Genomic DNA, 17088 nt, shown 5'->3' with positions numbered 1-17088 from the left:
AGTAGTAGTAGTAGTAGTAGTAGTAGTAGTAGTAGTAGTAGTAGTAGAAGAGACGGGGTCTCATTATGTTGTTTAGGCTGGTCTTCAACCCCTGAGCTTAAGCAATCTTCCTGCCTCAGCCTCCCAAAGTGCTGGCACGACAGGTGTGAGCCACCACAACTAACCATTTTATTACCTTCTTTTCCGTCTCCTTCTGCCTCTTTACTGCTCTCACTTTTCTTTCTTTCCTCCAACTTCTCCTTTTCTCTCTCTCACTTCCTCGCATATATGGAAAGGGTATTCTTATTAAATCAACAAAATATAAAGGCTTAAGGGTAACTTACATGAACGGGACCTGTGTTACACCTGGGGTTTGGATTCACAAGAAGAGAAAACATTCGCTGTGAGTTCCTAAATAATCATCTTTGTTACTGTCCTATAGTTGCATCAACATTTATTTTGCTTAATTCACAGGAAAATAAAGAATAAATCAGGCAAACAATTGGTTTAAGAGGAATTTTGCAATAAAGTGAGGGTACACCCATTCTAAAAGTAATAGTCAATATTTATCTTTGAAGTTATAGAAAGGAACTTATCATAGGGAAACAGCTACAGAAGCCTGGGGTCCATGCAGAATATCAAAGCAGAGATTTTCCCTGCCCACTTATTTCCCCAACAGGGAACACAGCCAATGATGCTCCACACAAGTTCCTGCACACCCAGATTTGAGAAATTGCAAAATTGTTGTCATACTCCTTTGGGATTAAGTATACCCTTCTAGGGAAAGTTAAAATCATAATCTATATTTCTGCTTAAGACAAAGTTTAGAAACATTGTGTTCTTCTATTTTGGAGAACAAATTTATTATTAGAAAGGTAACATTGCAGAGGAAAGAGAGAAAGGAGAATCTGATCTTTGCTTCAACTCATAGAAGAGGTTAGATCACAAAAAGCCAGGCTAGATTTGGCTAATTTTACTGCATTCGCAGGTATTCCAGTCAATCGGATCAATAAGTCAGTTCTGGGGATCTGTCCCAATCACTCCCACACAGGAGACTTGATACAAGCAGAGAAGGTGGATGAGGGTGAATGTTGTCCATATTTTGAAGACAGACCCCCTGAAGCCACAAGTGTTACCAAAGGCACAGAGGACACTGGCTCTGAAGGTTCCCCCTTTCCAGACACTGTCCTTTGCACAACATGCTCTGTCGTGCATGGGGGAGACGGAGCCATCATTCCAATCCTAGAGACAGGGAGACGAGGACTGGTGAGAGCCAGAGGAGCCCATAAGCCCAGCACAAGAGATCCCAGCCATTTCTGAGGTGAGGCATAGAATAGCCAGTTTTTAGAAACACACAATAAAATGACACCAACAATTCCTTTTTGGGATTACTTCTGAAGCCTGGAACTACTCCAAGAGGAGGGGACTTGAGACCAAAGGGAACAGCGATGTGAAGAGGGGTGCATTTTAATAGATTCCCTCTCATTTTAGATAATCTGTCCAGGCCTCATTCTTGACTTAGACAAACATGACTCCTTTGAAACCTTACTATTTTTCTAAACTGAGTTTTTCATAAGTGCACATAGTTTGAAGTTGCAGTCTTTTTTGGGAACCTGGCAAACAAGTGCTTGTAATGGTCAAGGAAGCACCTTGTACTCTAGAAATCAGGCAGGAAGCCTGACAGCCATGATTGTAAATAAAGATTCCCAACAGCAACTCCTCTCTGACACATGGTCATTTCAGTTCTCTGAGGAATTGGCACCAAATGCCTAAAGAAAACAGAGGATGTCCTTCAAAAACATTTCGTTTTACCTCCTTGCCTGATGAAAAAAAAGTTACGTATCGGCAGGATTGCCGAGTATCTAAGCTTGCTAATATGGAACAATTATTTCTTCAATGTGGCTTCCTATTTTGAAACAAGTAGATAGCAATCTGGTTTTCACTTCTTTTCACTGTCCAGCCATCAGTTAATTCTGTTTTAAAACATTCAAAATCTTAGACCAATTGTAGGTTATTACAACTAGAGGATAACCACACAATTTCACTTACAGAATACTGTTTAACCCAAATCTCAATGATATTGTGTCAATATGTTGAGGAAGGGAAAATTGCATTAGGAGGAATTTGAACTTAATGAATTTTGGCCCTATTTTAAATTTAAGATTCTATTAGTCTACGATAGTATTATTCTATATGCTTTGTATGTGAGTTACTTTTTCTTTTAATATCTTTAATGTAGTCTTGGTTTTGAGTCATCTACACAAAACCTAGAAAGCCTCTCTCTGTTTCATCAGAATGAAATGTAATATGTTCATGCTTCTCTGCAGTGTCTCTAACATATTAGTCACTCACTGAGTACTTGTTTAAATGAATAGAAATAGAATAACCTCACTACTGCGCAGTCTCACTCTGATGCCCAGGTTGGAGTGCAGTGACATGATCTTGGCTCACTGCAAGCTCTACCTCTTGGGTTCACGCCATTCTCCTGCCTCAGCCTCCCAAGTAGCTGGGACTGCAGGCACCCACCACCAAGCCCAGCAGCTAATTTTTGTGTTTTTAGTAGAGACGGGGTTTCACCTTGTTAGCCAGGATGGTCTCGATCTCCTGACCTCGTGATCCACCCGCCTTGGCCTCCCAAAGTGCTGGGATTACAGGCGTGAGCCACTGTGCCCGGCCAAATTCATATGATTTTTAATCCAATGTATATAGATAGATAATGTAAATATATGCTCATGGAATTGCTGCATTTTCTTTTAGCTCAAGCATGAATTAACAATTCAATTACTACCACACTTTACGAATTTTACATTTTAATTCTTCATTTTCTCCATGCTGAGGACAGGTATGACTGTGGACGGGGTAATTCACCAGCTGCTTAAAATTGTTGAGAGAACCAGTGACGGAACCAAGAATGCAATGGTCTGCTCCGGTGACTCCGTTTTATGTACTATACTACAAAACATGTCACGGGAATAAGAATACCGTGGCCAGGCACAGTGGCTCACACCTGTAATCCCAGCACTTTGAGGGGCTGAGGTAGGTGAATCACCTGAGGTCAGGAGTTCAAGACCAGCCTGGCCAACATAGTGAAAGCCCATCTCTACTAAAAATACAAAAATTAGCCAATCGAGGTGGCACATACCTGTAGTCCTAGCTGCTTGGGAGGATGAGGCAGAGGAATTGCTTGAACCTGGGAGGTGGAATTTGCAGTGAGCTGAGATTATACCACTGCACTCCAGCCTGGATGACAGAGCAAAACTCTGTCTCAAAACATAATAAAAACAATAATAATAATAATAATAATACCATGAAACCTCAGAACCACTGAGGTGTTATATGTATGGACTCTGCAGTACACTGGGTGGGTCCCAGGAATCTCGACGTCTTTCCTGCGTTACAAAGAGTTTCCGTACCCTAAGCCTTGAAAATCACTAGTTTTTCAGTCTACTCTGTTCTGTGTCTGATAAAAGCTTTGTTACTGTTTGTAATTATAAACTGCTATTATATTTTGGTTAAAATGTCTCAAATAGAAAAAAAGGTGAGTTTTTAACAATCTTTCTCTAAAATTAATAAAATCTACCAAACATTTGAACAAAGCACAGAGACTGGTAGCAAGATGGATGGAATATTGAGTCCATTTTCATAGCAAAGAAATAGAGTATGTCGCAAGCAAAATGTCAGGAAGAAGGCTCGAGAAGGAGGAAAGGCCTAGTTTCTTGATTGGTCAAGGTTTGCCTGCAAACTACATTCGTGCCAAAGCACTCAGGAGGGCAGAGAGTGGCTGAATTCCCTCTGTGAGGTCAGTTTAGTCTGAGGTTTGTTAGGGACAGACACAGGGGAAACCACTCACTCCATTAACACCCACACAGTGTGGCCCACACTTAGACCAGGGGAGGCCACACACCTGCCGTTTATAGAGTTTAACACAGGAGAGCAGGGGCCTCCGCAAGGACAGCCTCTCAAAGCCTTTGTTTCTAGAGTTCCATCTCAATTCCACTGCACAGGTCTTTTAGTGTAAGTTACAAAAAACCTTGCTGAGAGAACAAAAGCTTGTTTTGTCTGTTTGTTTCCAGTAGAGTGAACATTCAGAAACTGGTTCCTTCAGAGCTCCAGCGTGCCCCCCCGGGTGACCTATGTTTTCTGGAATGCGGTTCTACCAAGCTGTGTTTTAGAGGAGGAATCTCATTGATGGACAGGATTTGGCTTTGTTAGCTATGCTATCCGCACTGTTTTTGCAGCACTTGCTTTTGATACTGAAAGGAGTCATGCGGTTTGCAACTTAAAACCATCACACTGATTGTTAGTGGTGACTTTCTGAGTGACAGACACAAGGTGGACCCTCGAAGAGACCTGAGGTACTCGTTAGCAGATTTACCTAACATCATAACACACGCAAAGAGTGAACACCTCAAATGCAGGTACAGCAGGTGAGAGTCTCCGACAAGTACCTAGACGTGCGTGATTTTAGAAATGGGTTCCCTGATTTGGAAATGTAATAAAGTTCCACTGTTTCACTTCTGCTGCAGAAACCCCGTATACCAGTGGGAATGTGGCCACAATGTCTCCAGGACAGAGGACAGACCTGGAGCCCTGCATTCTTTGGGGAGGAATCAGCTCCTTCCACTGGAACCGCAGGATCTCTCCCCTCTCACTAGATCTCCCACACACACACACTTTTTCCTCTAGAGGATCCTACTTGAAGGTCACCTCTTCAATGTGCAGGTTTGTAGCAGTACAAATACTAAGTATTGGTCCGGGGATTAGAATGGAATCCATTTTCAGAAAATCTATAAGCCAAATATTCAACCTCAGTATTTGCTTTGTGATTATTGGTACTTATTGGTGAAAATAAAATACATACAAATATCCCGTGCCTGTAGGGGAATACAATATGCTTTAGTCTATCCATTCTGTGCAATAACACGGTCTTTGGGCTAAAGTCAGAGTTATTTGGGCAGTAGATTCCAAAGCCAATTTGCAAACTTTTCTTGAGTATTAACAAATGGTCACAAAATGTCAGGTGGATCAGATTCACTTATAAGCAGGAAAAACTATTATTAGCAGTACACATCAACAGACATATTTAAGTCTCTAGATCTGCATATGCTAAAGAAACACATTTGGATATTGATAAATGAGGTGTTATTTTTTTTCCCCTCCAAGTGCAATTTCTAGGGGCAATGCTGACCGACTTTGCCCATGCATAGATGTGCATGGTATCACAGTGTGTGGAATTCGTCCAACATGGAGGTATTGGCCTTGCAGAGCCTACAGCACTCTGTTCGTGATAGCATCAAACACGGGCCCGAGTCCTCTGCCACAAATCCATTTGATCAAATCTCTGCTTCACGCATCTTAGTGAATGACAGCTTTTTAAAATCTATTTGGTTTGAAGAAAACCTCAAACCAGGGCCATGATTTGGACTGTCTACCGGGCTTTCAGTAATCTTCCATCTGTTCCTTGTCTCAGTGTAGTTCCTGAAAATACCACATTTCCACCTTCTTCCTTGGGCCTATCCTGCCTCATCGTCCTAAAGCTTCCTCTGCAGTTCTGCCTGCCGGTGTCACATGTTTCTGTCCCTCAAACCTCAGTCCAAATCCACCGCAGGTGCACATCTTCCAAAAACCCCAAAGGAAGAGCTGCCCATTCATACAAGACGCAAAGATCTCCCTTACTTCAGGTTTGTCCTACGATATGAGAGCCTACCTTTGGTGCTGCCTGTTTAAAACACCCAGCATCCTAGTTTTCTACTGTGTTTTGTTTGGGATTTAGCAGATGGCATTCTAATTTTTCCTACCTATGCCCTTCCCCTATTGGAGTGTGAGTTCTGAGCGCAGCACCATGCTCTGTGCATCGGGACTCAGCTCAAAGCCTGCTCTAGAGTGGGTGTCAGAGTTATCAGATCTTTTCCACCACCTTGTGGCCCTATCAGTCCAGGCTCTTGTGACCATGCGGCTGTCGAGAGTTCGACCCGACCCCAGCACCTGCTTGTTTCAGGCAAGTCTGACTTCCTTGGGCCTTATTCCACACCTATGCTGTTGACACCACGTTCACAGCTCTTGCTTTCTGGAATGGCTTTACCCCATACCTGCTTGCTGGAATTCCACCAAAATCAGGGTGGTTTCCCCCACATCTACTCTTCTATCAGCCTCTAGGTTGCTCCCACTCTCACCTGGATTTCTCAAGTACTTTGCCTGTATCTCCCTTTTGCCATTATTTTATTCCCATTTTTTTTTTTTTTTTCTGAGATGAAATTTTGCCCTGTCACTCAGGCTGGAGTGCAATGGCATGATCTCGGCCCACTGCAACCTCCACCTCCCGGGTTCATGCGATTCTCCTCCCACAGCCTCCCAAGTAGCTGGGATTACAGGTGCCCACCACTACGTCCAGCTAATTTTTTGTATTTTTAGAAGAGGTGGGGTTTTGCTATGTTGGCCAGGCTGATCTCGAACTCCTGACCTCGTGATCTGCCCACCTCAGACTCCCAAAGTGCTGGGATTACAGGCGTGAGCCACAGTGTCCTGCCTATTCTCAACTTTTTATTAATGCTACTTGGTATTTACCTTATTTATTCCTTAGAGTATAGATTTCACAAAAGAAGAACCATATCTTATTAACCTCTGAATGCTGCACAGTAGTTCTTGAGGAAAAGAAAAAAATATCATTAAATACTATTCAGAAATATGACAGAAAAACCCACAGCTGAGAATTTTGCTATTTATTCCCTAGCCACTGACAATGCATTTGGAAAATCTGAGGACTGGTATAGGGAGTTTTCCTGACTAACATACAGAACATATTTTACACTTAAGATGGTATAGCAAAGATGCGGGGGGTGGGGGCAGGGGAGGTGGTGCTAATCTTTATGCTCTAATATTACCTTTCTGCTGTGATATAAGCATTATCATAATCAGTTGTTTTACTAAATATCTTATGTGGATCTTTCCAAAATACAAGGCAATTGAAGAATATATTTAAATTTGATTATCTAAGAACTATGAATAACTACAGTCTAAAAACAGTATTTTGAATCATGTCATCTAGCTATTTTAGCCATATAAATAACCATGATATTGTATTTACAGAACGATTCACCTCCTCATGCTTATAATCATGCAATAAATGCAAACTTATTTCCAACAATAGCAAAAAAATCTAATAAAAAATGATAATGTCCTTTAGTGGGAAATAGCTCAATCTATCACTTATATCTTGAACACTAGAGACTGAAGAGGTAATACAGTGCAGAGAGGATGGATTCTTACGTGCTGAAACGTCGAAATGATGTAAATGTTTTCAAAATATGAATGTGGGATTCTGTGACAGGAAACCTAGACCACAAACTATAACCTCTTTCTAGTTTGTGTGCTCTCTGTTGGTTTAAGCAAACTACCACGGGGAAGATAAACAGGAGAAAATAATTAAAGGATCAAGTAGATTATAAACTTCCCGGGTGGATTAGCAGGTGCCTGAGAGAGTGAATACCAGGTCCATATTCTCGGTGCGTAATTCTGTGGCCTGGGGAGAGGTGTAGCATTACACAGCACAGTTGGTAAATTAGAGCAGATCCTTGGCAATTTACAGAACTCTGGGAGATCCGAGTAATAATGCAGGAGTGATCATGTTGATGAAGGGTGGGCTAAATTTTGTAACAGTGTATTCTGATGCACCTGTGCATTACTTTGCTCAAAATCTATTTATAATGATATTTACATGCACACTCCATATTCTCTCAAGGGTTCTTCTTAGAATCTAGACTAGGGACCTAAAACACAGCATGGATTGAGTTCTTGAATATCAGACATAGAAAATCACCTCTCCTTTCCTTAACTACAGCTCTCCTAGACTTGACATTCTCAAGACTCAGTCTGTCAAAGCTCATCCATTCCCATGCTTAGCCACTCCAGCTGCAATATTCAAAAAGGATTCCAGCATATTCTCCCATGTTGGAAGTCACTGGAAACAACTAGTATACCAGAAGTATGAGTCACGTTGCACACGAGACTGAAGCACAATCTCAGGAAACAGTATTCTTTCTAGTAGCCCCAGAAATAAGCTACAAAATAGCCACAATTTGGAGAAAAAAAAATGTTTTTGTCAAAAAATTTTGCACAAGGATGGAAAAGATAGTGGATCTAGGCTATACAGCCCAAGGGAATTTAATCTAAAGAACCAAAGTGGACGCTGCCTTTTGCATAAAGTCTTTGTTGCCTTTTTGGGAAGATCCACTTGTTTAAAAATACACAAATGAAGGGGGATGTGGGGATTTTTTACACTGATTCCAAAAGCTCTCTTTCTCTGTACACAGTGCCTGCTTGATATGGTTTGACTGTGTCCCCACCCAAATCTCACCTGAAATTCTAATAATCCCCAGTTGTCAAGGGTGGGGCCAGGAGGAGATAATTGAATCATGGGGGCGGGTGTTTCTCTTCTCGTGGTAGTGAATAAGTCTCGTGAGATCTGGTGGTTTTATAAAGGGAGTTCCCCTGCACAAGCTCTCTTGCCTGCCACCATGTAAGATGTGCCTTTGCTTCTCCTTTACCTTCCACCATGATTGTGAAGCCTCCCCAGCCAGGTGGAACTGTGGGTTCATTAAACCCCTTTCCTTTATACATTACCCAGTCTCACGTATGTCTTTCTTAGCAGCGTGAGAACAGACAAATACACTGCTATTACAAACCCATGTGCAATTGGAAGTATGCACATGTGATGTCTGCTTCAACCTAGGCCTTGCCTTGGCAGATATACACAATTAACTTTATGTTTATTTCTTTTTTCCCACCTATATATTCCTGATTAAAATGTGTTGATCTCAGCACGGTCTTCATGCTGACTCTACTCCTCAGTCAGGGCTGGCACTGATACGGAAAACAACTTCCCACAACTAGTTTCTTCCATCTTTCACCTGATAACATTTTAAATATGTGAAAATATTTATGAAGGACCTTACTTTTCTCTCTGTCAAAGTAATATCAAAAATTTTCCAGCCTGGCGTGCTGCCTCACGCCTGTAATCCCAGCACTTTGGGAGGCTGAAGGGGGGTGGATGACCCAAGGTCAGGAGTTCCAGACCAGCCTGGACAACATAGTAAAATCCCATCTCTACTAAAAATGCTAAAAATTAGCTGGGTGTGGTGGCGAGTGCCTTAATCCCAGCTACTCTGGAGGGTGAGGCAGGAGAATTGCCTGAACCCAGGAGGGGGAGGTTGCAGTGAGCTGAGATCACACCACCACACTCCAGCCTGGGCAACTGAGTGAGACTCATCTCAGGAAAAAAAAAAATCCAAACAGTCCTCAAAGATCATAGGTACCAGATCCATCACCACAGATACAGAGCAATTCCTCAAGAGCCCACTTAAACTATGAAAAAACTGAAGTCATGATTCTGGATATGGGATTTCTGGGTGAACAGAGGATGGGAGGAATCTTATTAATAAGATTCAGCCTGAGCATCGCGTGGGAGCACTCATCGCATATGAGCCTGCTCTTACCCAAACTCCCAAGTTCCCTGCCTGTATATTATGAACTCAGAACTTCCTGTCATCATATACGTTGAAATTATTTTTACTCTGAGAAAAATTTTACATTAATTTTGATTATATTCTTTGGTTTGGCCTATCATGAGAATTTGAGATCCTGAATCCATCATCCAATATTATTTTCACTCTTTCAACTAGAATCATTATTATGCCCTAATTGAAGATAGGAATAAAAATTTTTGATTCAGAAACACCATTTCTGAATAGTGCTTACAAATACCCATCTCATAATAATATTAATCAGAAACAAAATGGATCCAAACTCACATGGTGTCTTGTGAAACTTTATTAGTTCTTTGTGAAAATACATTTCCTAAGTTACTTATGACGAATATGCTGGGATATCTGCTCTGTATATCATCAAGTCAATTCATGGTTTTGGACAGCTAGCTTCTTTTCCTGTTGTGTGAACAACCACACTAGATATGAGTTTCCCTCTAGGGTTCTTCCTTTCCATAATGTCTCACCAAGAACACTGCCAGTAACTCAGCAGTGTGATTTTTAGTCCCCTCAGCTGGTTCAGATGAAATTCTCCTGGGCAGGAGACACAACTTCATTGAGAACTCTGAAGTTCTCTTTTATAAGCTTCTTATCTTTGGAGGGTGCCAGTTTCTGATTTTAAAAATGTCCGCCTATAATCCCAGCACTTTGGGAGTCTAAGGTGGGAGGACTGCTTAAGCCCAGGAGTTCAAGACCAGCCTAGGCAATTTAGGAAGACAACGTCTGAATGAAAAAAAAAAAAAAACTGAATAATCATCCATTTTCATACCAGTTTCAAGAATGAATTTGGTTCTTGTTTTAAGCATAATTGAGGCAGCCTTCTTGGGGTTCCTAACACTTCACATCATTTCCAATTTGTGATGGATTTGTTTCTCAAGACACTCTCTTTAAAAACGCATTTCATTCTCTTCAATATGTCCTGGGACAGTTGTTTTGCTTGAAAATTGAATTTCTTGTAGAAAATCTGGTGTAGCTGTCTCTGTTTCTTTGGGAAATTTCCCATTTTTTTCCCGATTGGGTGATTTGTTGTTGTTGTTGTTGTTTTTTCTTTTTCCTTTTTTTTTTTTTTTGAGAGATGGAGTCTCGCTCTGTCACCCAGGCTGGAGTGCAGTGACACGATCTCGGCTCACTGCAAGCTCCACCTCCCAGATTCATGCCATTCTCTTGCCTCAGCCTCCCAAGTAGCTGGGACTACATGCGCCTGCCACCATGCCCGGCTAATTTTTTGTAATTTTAGTAGAGATAGGGTTTCACCATGTTAGCCAGGATGGTCTTGATTTCCTGATCTCATGATCCTCCTGCCTTGGCCTCCCAAAGTGCTGGGATTACAGGCGTGAGCCATAGTGCCCCGCCTGGTTTTTTACAGTCATAGTTTTGGGGGATGTTTTGTTTTGTCAAGGGGTCATCTTTTTTAGTGTTGAAGTCATGATTATATTGATTGTTTTCAGAATTTAAAAAAATATATCCTTACCAACTGCCTCTGTAGTACCAGTCATTTCCCCACTACAACTATCTCGTTTACTCCGGCATGGGGTTTCCTCCAGATGACCTGAAGTTTACTCAAGGACATTTAGCTTGGTGGAAACCCAGAGTGATTTTCAAAAGGGCCATAGTCATGGAAACAGGGAAAGGGTTAATTCAATAACAAGTTAAGAGATGGAAGAAAAGCAATAGCAAGTCTGATAGGCAAGAGCACATCAGCATCCTGGCAGTACAGGATGAAGGACACAATTAACCAGGCAGAACTAAGGCACAAAGACCCTTGCACCTGCCCCGTGCATGCACCTCCAGATGGGACTAATCCAGGTTCCAGAGCTCATTTCGCTTCTAGTTAACACAACACTCTTCCTTAGGGTCTGGATTAGCATGATAGTATTCTCGGTTTTACCATGTTGGCAAATTCTTCACTTCTCTATGCTTTCTTTCTTATCTGCAGGTCAAAGGAGTAAGCACTTACTGTATGTTCTAATCACATAAATCTCACAAATGCCATGTGCATTTTAAGTCATCAATCAATAACATCGTTTATAATCATTGTCTCCAAATATGGCACCTAGTTGATATTTGGATTATGGAGGTATCCAATTGCTACTCTATTAAATATTTGTGTAGATTTAGGATTGCAGCCTCTGTTCCCTTCATCTATCTTAGAGTCATATAATCTACTCAAGCAGTATCATCTCTGTTCTCCTACCTTTTTACTCACTCATCCCTATTTTCCTCTGAGTCTCACATACAACTTTATGGTTTCTTGTGGACATACGTTTTTGCTGAGTTCCACATGCTGTCACCCCCCGCAAAAGATGTCTTTGGTAAAGGGATATGCTTCATTGCCATGCTTCACACACTGTGAATCTCAACCCTTCCAGTTACAGTGGTAGCCACAAAACTATATTTATTAACTTTCAAAATGTTAGTCCTAAACGAATTACCCATGGTTTATCCATTAGTATTTACACATGTATGTGTCATTTCTAACCTTTTTTCTATTTTTTCCCTTTAACTACTCTATGTCTCTTCCAATTTTATTATTCCTTGTATGCTGTATCCAATATCTATAACACAAATGTTTCATACATTATAACCTGGGCATATCTCTTCTTCCTTATTTTCCTCTGAGCAAATAGACTTATTTATGAGCAAATCATCTTTCAGAAGCTTCTAAAATGTATTGCATAGCACTGAGGCATGTTTGGGGGCATCTCCAGGCAGCCAACTATTCAACATGTATCTCATCCTTTCTACTCCAAAGCCTTAACTTTCAGACAGAGGAATAACACAAGATAGATAAAGGCTTATCAGGGATCAATAAGCCCCAAGCTGACCCATCATTTAACAGTTATGTAAACCGAATGTGTCACTTAAACTCCCAAAGCAACAATGAAGGCCTTTCCTGCATCCTGAATTGGTAATGACCAAAAGGATGAGATTAGGGATGTTTGTAAGCAGTAGAGCAGCAACCAAGTGTAAGTTGCTATTCATTTTCATGTTTACAATTACTAACAGAGATGTGGTACATACTGTTAGACATAAGTGTCTTGGACCACCTAGTTCCCTCCCGGTGGGACTTGATTCCTTGAGAGGACCAAGCTCCAGACAGAAGAGCTAGTCCACACCAAAGCTGCTTGAAGGAAAGTGCTGTTCCATAGCCAGCCAATTTCAGAAGGATATTTGGGAATGCATGGAAACTCCCAGAAGGAATTGTGACTCTCTACATGAAGAAGCATACACAGTCCAAGGAAATGTCATCGTCTACTGAAAACTGTAATGAGGACACCCAACAACAGACACATCTACACACACTCATATATATAACTGTGTTCAATAATATATAATGCACGAAATATATTCAATAATACACTAGAGAGAGCCAGAAAGAGTGAAGAAACCAAGCGGCATTCATGTAAGTCCTGCAGTAATTTTAAATAAGTAGCTAATGTTTCACAGACAAGTGTGAGAACCTCTTTTTGGTGGCTGGTTTTTCTCTAGGGTCACTACCTTCCTTTCATCCTGTTTCTTCAGATTCTCCCAAATGAAAAGAAGAACAGGTTTTGCTATTTGGAGTTTACTGGGCCTGGCTTAGTTCCTGAAGTGATCCTAGCCCATGAGATTCAGAAGCTTAAAGCTTCCAGTTTCTATGAGTGATTAAAAAAAAAAAAAAAGAAGAAGAAGAAGAACATGGAGAAGGTTCAGAAGAACCAAAAGCAGGTAAGGTATTTTACAAATGACTAGGAGACCTACTAAGATCACTCTTTAGTAACAGTGGTTCTTTAAACAGCTTATTCAAGATTTTTCATACATTTATTCAAAGCATCTTCCAGTGGAAACATTTTTCAATCTATTTTTGAAAATTATGCAGAATATTTTAAGTTTTTAAAAAAAGAAGACCAAATTATTGTAGACATGGAACATTTTAAATAATTCACTGCACTTATGTCAATTTGGATGAATATAACTTCAATTCGTTGACATAATTAAAAAATTTTTAAAAACATAAAATGTACAATATTTTTGAAATTCATTTTTGTGTGTCCTAAAATCATCATGGCATTTGAGTGTAGGTATATTCTCAGCACTCTTGTAAGATTGCCTCTGTGGCACGTAAGACAATATATTTCATTTATTGCTCAGATTAAAAACAAATCCCTGTAGATACCCAAAGAAAAAAATTACTTTCAGAAGTGCAGCATTTCGACCCCAGGTAGGATTTCAGGCATTATAGCAAGAAGTCATATGTGTTACACAGCTGTAATCTATTTCTAAGGTTTATTCGAATTAAGTAAGTGCCAGAACATAGATGAATTTACCCAGACATCGAGTTTCGGTGCCACTCCAGAGCCCATTTGCCAAGCACTCTCTGACGTGAGATCCCACAAGTGTGTAGCCGGTGTTGCATGTAAATATAGCTGTGGCCCCATAAACTGTCAACGTTCCAATCTTGTTGCCATTTGGGGGAAAGGAAAGACTTCCACATGAGATAACTAGAAGGAAAAAATAAAATAAAATGAACATCAATTCAGTTATGCAGATTACTCCTGTGCAAAACAAAAACAAACAAAAAACACTATTTTTAGTCTTAATTTTCACTAAGAACATGGTTGAGAGATGTCTGCTTAGGGCTGGATAGACCAGTCACCTAAGAACCTTAATTTTCCGTCTTTATGCTCCTGAAACAAAAACCTCAAAGCTCAAAGTGGATTCCAAAACATTCTAGATTCTCCAATTACCCATTAATGTTTGTTGTTGCTGTTGAGATGGAGTCTTACTCTGTTGACCAGGTTGGAGTGCAGTGGTGCTATCTTGGCTCACTGCTACCTCTACCTCCCAGGTTCAAGCGATTCTCCTGCCTCAGCCTCCTGAGTAGCTGCGATTACAGGCGCCCGCCACCATGACCAGCTAATTTTTGTATTTTTAGTAGAGACAGTGTTTTGCCATGTTGGCCAGACTGATCTCAAACTCCTGACCTCAAGAGATCTGCCCATCCCGGCCACCCAAAGTGCTGGGATTACAGGCATGAGCCACTGTGCCTCAATCCATTAATGTTGTTTTTATTTTCATCCTGACAGGTATAGCTGAACCGTTCTTGAAAAAATACACAGTATACAAAGTGTAAATGCAGAAGTGTATCTATCAAACAAATTGTCTATCTCTCTACCTTTCTGTCCATATCAATCCCAAGAATTACATAGTAGCAATTACTAGAAGCCTCATGAGCCTATCAGGAAATAAGGAATACCAATTTTCTTTACCAAAGCCAACCAGCTGGGATAAAGTAGTGTGATATTCAAATCTAGGACTTCTGACTGCAATAGCAGTGCTCAGTTCGTTCTTTCAGTTACTTGCATAATTTGTTGGGATCATGAGCTCTGTAAGAATGCTGACTACAAAGGGCATTTGGTGCCTTTCCATAAATTAAAATGTGCATACAAACTAGGCCTTAAGTGGGCATCAATGCTGTGACTCTATGCCCTATGTTTACACCTGCTGTCCCAGCACAGTTATTGATCGTGTCCTTTTTCACCCATGAAAGTACTCCAGTTTGGGAAATAAGTTAATGGTCACCCTCATTATACACTCTTACTATACCACTGAAATCTCGGCTCTTCAGATCCATAAACACTTGAGCAAAGAAGATCACAGCATCTCAGGGAAGGGAGGAACTCACAAGGTTATCCAGCCCAACCTATCTTCAGAGGCTGGAATATGTTTTAAACAGGTAAGAAGGAAAGTGTTCGAAAAGCTATTCAAAGCAAGTGTTAAGAGTGCTACGTGAGCACTGATGTGTAGGTGCTTTGCTGCAGACTGCAGTGGCAAACATTGAGTCCTTCCTTATTCACAGTAAACCATAAGAAGCAGTAAAACACAGTGAGGAAGAACAGAGATTCTGGCTGCAGGCTACCGAGGGTCAGGCCTGGTTCTGCCAGACATGAGCCAGACAGCACTGGCCAATTTTCTAAGTCTCTGGGCCCTGTTATGGGTTGATAACAGCTCCCACTGCACAGGCTTGTGCATTACATTCAAACAGAAGCCATCCCTTGCATATAAGCAGGCTCAATCAGGGTTAACAATGAAATTATAAATCTGGACATATTCAGTCAATTGAATCAAAAGTAGAAAAACCTTTAGAGATAATTCAAGTGAGGAAAATAAAATTACACATGTACCACTAAGACCAGCCCTTTTGTTGTTGTTAATGGAGAGAGTCTTGCTCTGTCGCTCAGGCTAGGGTGCAGTGGTACAGCTGTAGCCCCAGCAGCAGCCCTGACCTCCTGGCTTCAAGAGATCCTTCTGCTCAGCCTCCCAAGTAGCTTGGGGCACGGGCACCACCACGCTCAGTCATTTTTAAAAAAATTTTTGTAGAGGTGAGGGTCTCACTGTGTTGTCCAGGCTTGTCTGGAACTCCTGGGCTCAAGTGAACCCTCCCACCTGGGCCTTCCCAAAAGCCCCAGACCTTTTAATTAAGCTGTCTTTACTCCATGATATGATAGCACAACCCAGGCTCTATTTCAAATGTTCAGACAGACACAGCCAGACTCAGTGTTTTCTGTTGGGGGCTCTACCAGAAATTGGGAGGTCCAGCTCGAGAGTCCATCACGACCATCACATTACTGTTATTGAGACAGCCTCCATGGTTTATATGGTTTATTGGTTTTGGGGATTGCTAAACTATTACAGTGTCATACCGCATGCATTTAGTAATATGCTAATATGTTTGCTCTACCAAATGTCAATGAATTCGAGTAGGATTTAGATTTTTACAATTTGTTATGAACTTTTCATTAAGCCTTTTCCCAAACACTGTGAACTTCTCCTTGAACTATGATATTTAAAGATCCATTTTTAGCAACTTAAGATAATTGGATCTTGTCTTGAAACTTTCATGCTTGTCAGAAAAACGTTAAATAACAATGAGGTCTGAGTCGAATTCCTCTTGGAGGTTTCTGCATACCTTTGCCTTCAATAGTACAGCAGCAAGAACACCTCCCTCTGCTCGTACAGCTGTTTCTGTTCTTGAAGCCTCTGTTAAAAATACTCTGGTGACAAAACTATTTTAAGTTTGTCATCTAACAAGATTTACTCAATTGTAAAGAAGAAGTAATGAAGCAAAATTTTAGCTTTTCAGTAGCTAAATAATAGAATTTCAGACCAAGGGTTTCCTCGTATGGTAGTAAACCCAATGCATTAATACATATAGCAGCAATAACTCGGAAATCTTGCCTGATTGAAAGGGGGAAGCCCCTCACTACTAAAAATAGGCTTTGTCATACACCAAAGGGAAAGCCTTATTTTTATGTTCCTTTTCCTCTCAAGTTTCTAAAAATGAATTTCTTAAGTCTGCCTTTTTTTTTTTTTTTTTTCATTTCATTAAAAGTGTGTCCATGCTCACAGTCTGCAGTGCTTCCTCTGAACTCTGGGAGCAAGTCTTTGCACACACAAGACACTCGGCTGACAGCATCCAGAATGCACCTGCAATCCCACAACATCCCGAATGCACCTGTAATTCCACAGCATCCAGAATGCACCTGCAATCCCACAACATCCCGAATGCACGTGTAATCCCACAACATCC

At 40.9% G+C, this 17088-nt stretch overlaps 1 protein-coding gene across 1 annotated transcript in view; it reads right to left on the bottom strand.

The window, feature by feature from the left end:
* CSMD1 (CUB and Sushi multiple domains 1) overlaps window positions 1-17088 on the bottom strand; it is a 2063566-nt gene that overhangs the window by 68216 nt on the left and 1978262 nt on the right. Inside the window, exon 51 of the mRNA XM_026453909.1 lies at window positions 13826-13999. Coding sequence (XP_026309694.1) covers window positions 13826-13999 — 174 coding nt within the window. The remainder of the gene's footprint in view (window positions 1-13825; window positions 14000-17088) is intronic.

The sequence above is a fragment of the Piliocolobus tephrosceles genome, chromosome 7 (genome assembly GCF_002776525.5).
Source record: "Piliocolobus tephrosceles isolate RC106 chromosome 7, ASM277652v3, whole genome shotgun sequence".
Taxonomy (NCBI): domain Eukaryota; kingdom Metazoa; phylum Chordata; class Mammalia; order Primates; family Cercopithecidae; genus Piliocolobus; species Piliocolobus tephrosceles.
Note: the sequence above shows the minus strand (reverse complement) of the source record. Positions and strands in the feature narration are given on the sequence as shown.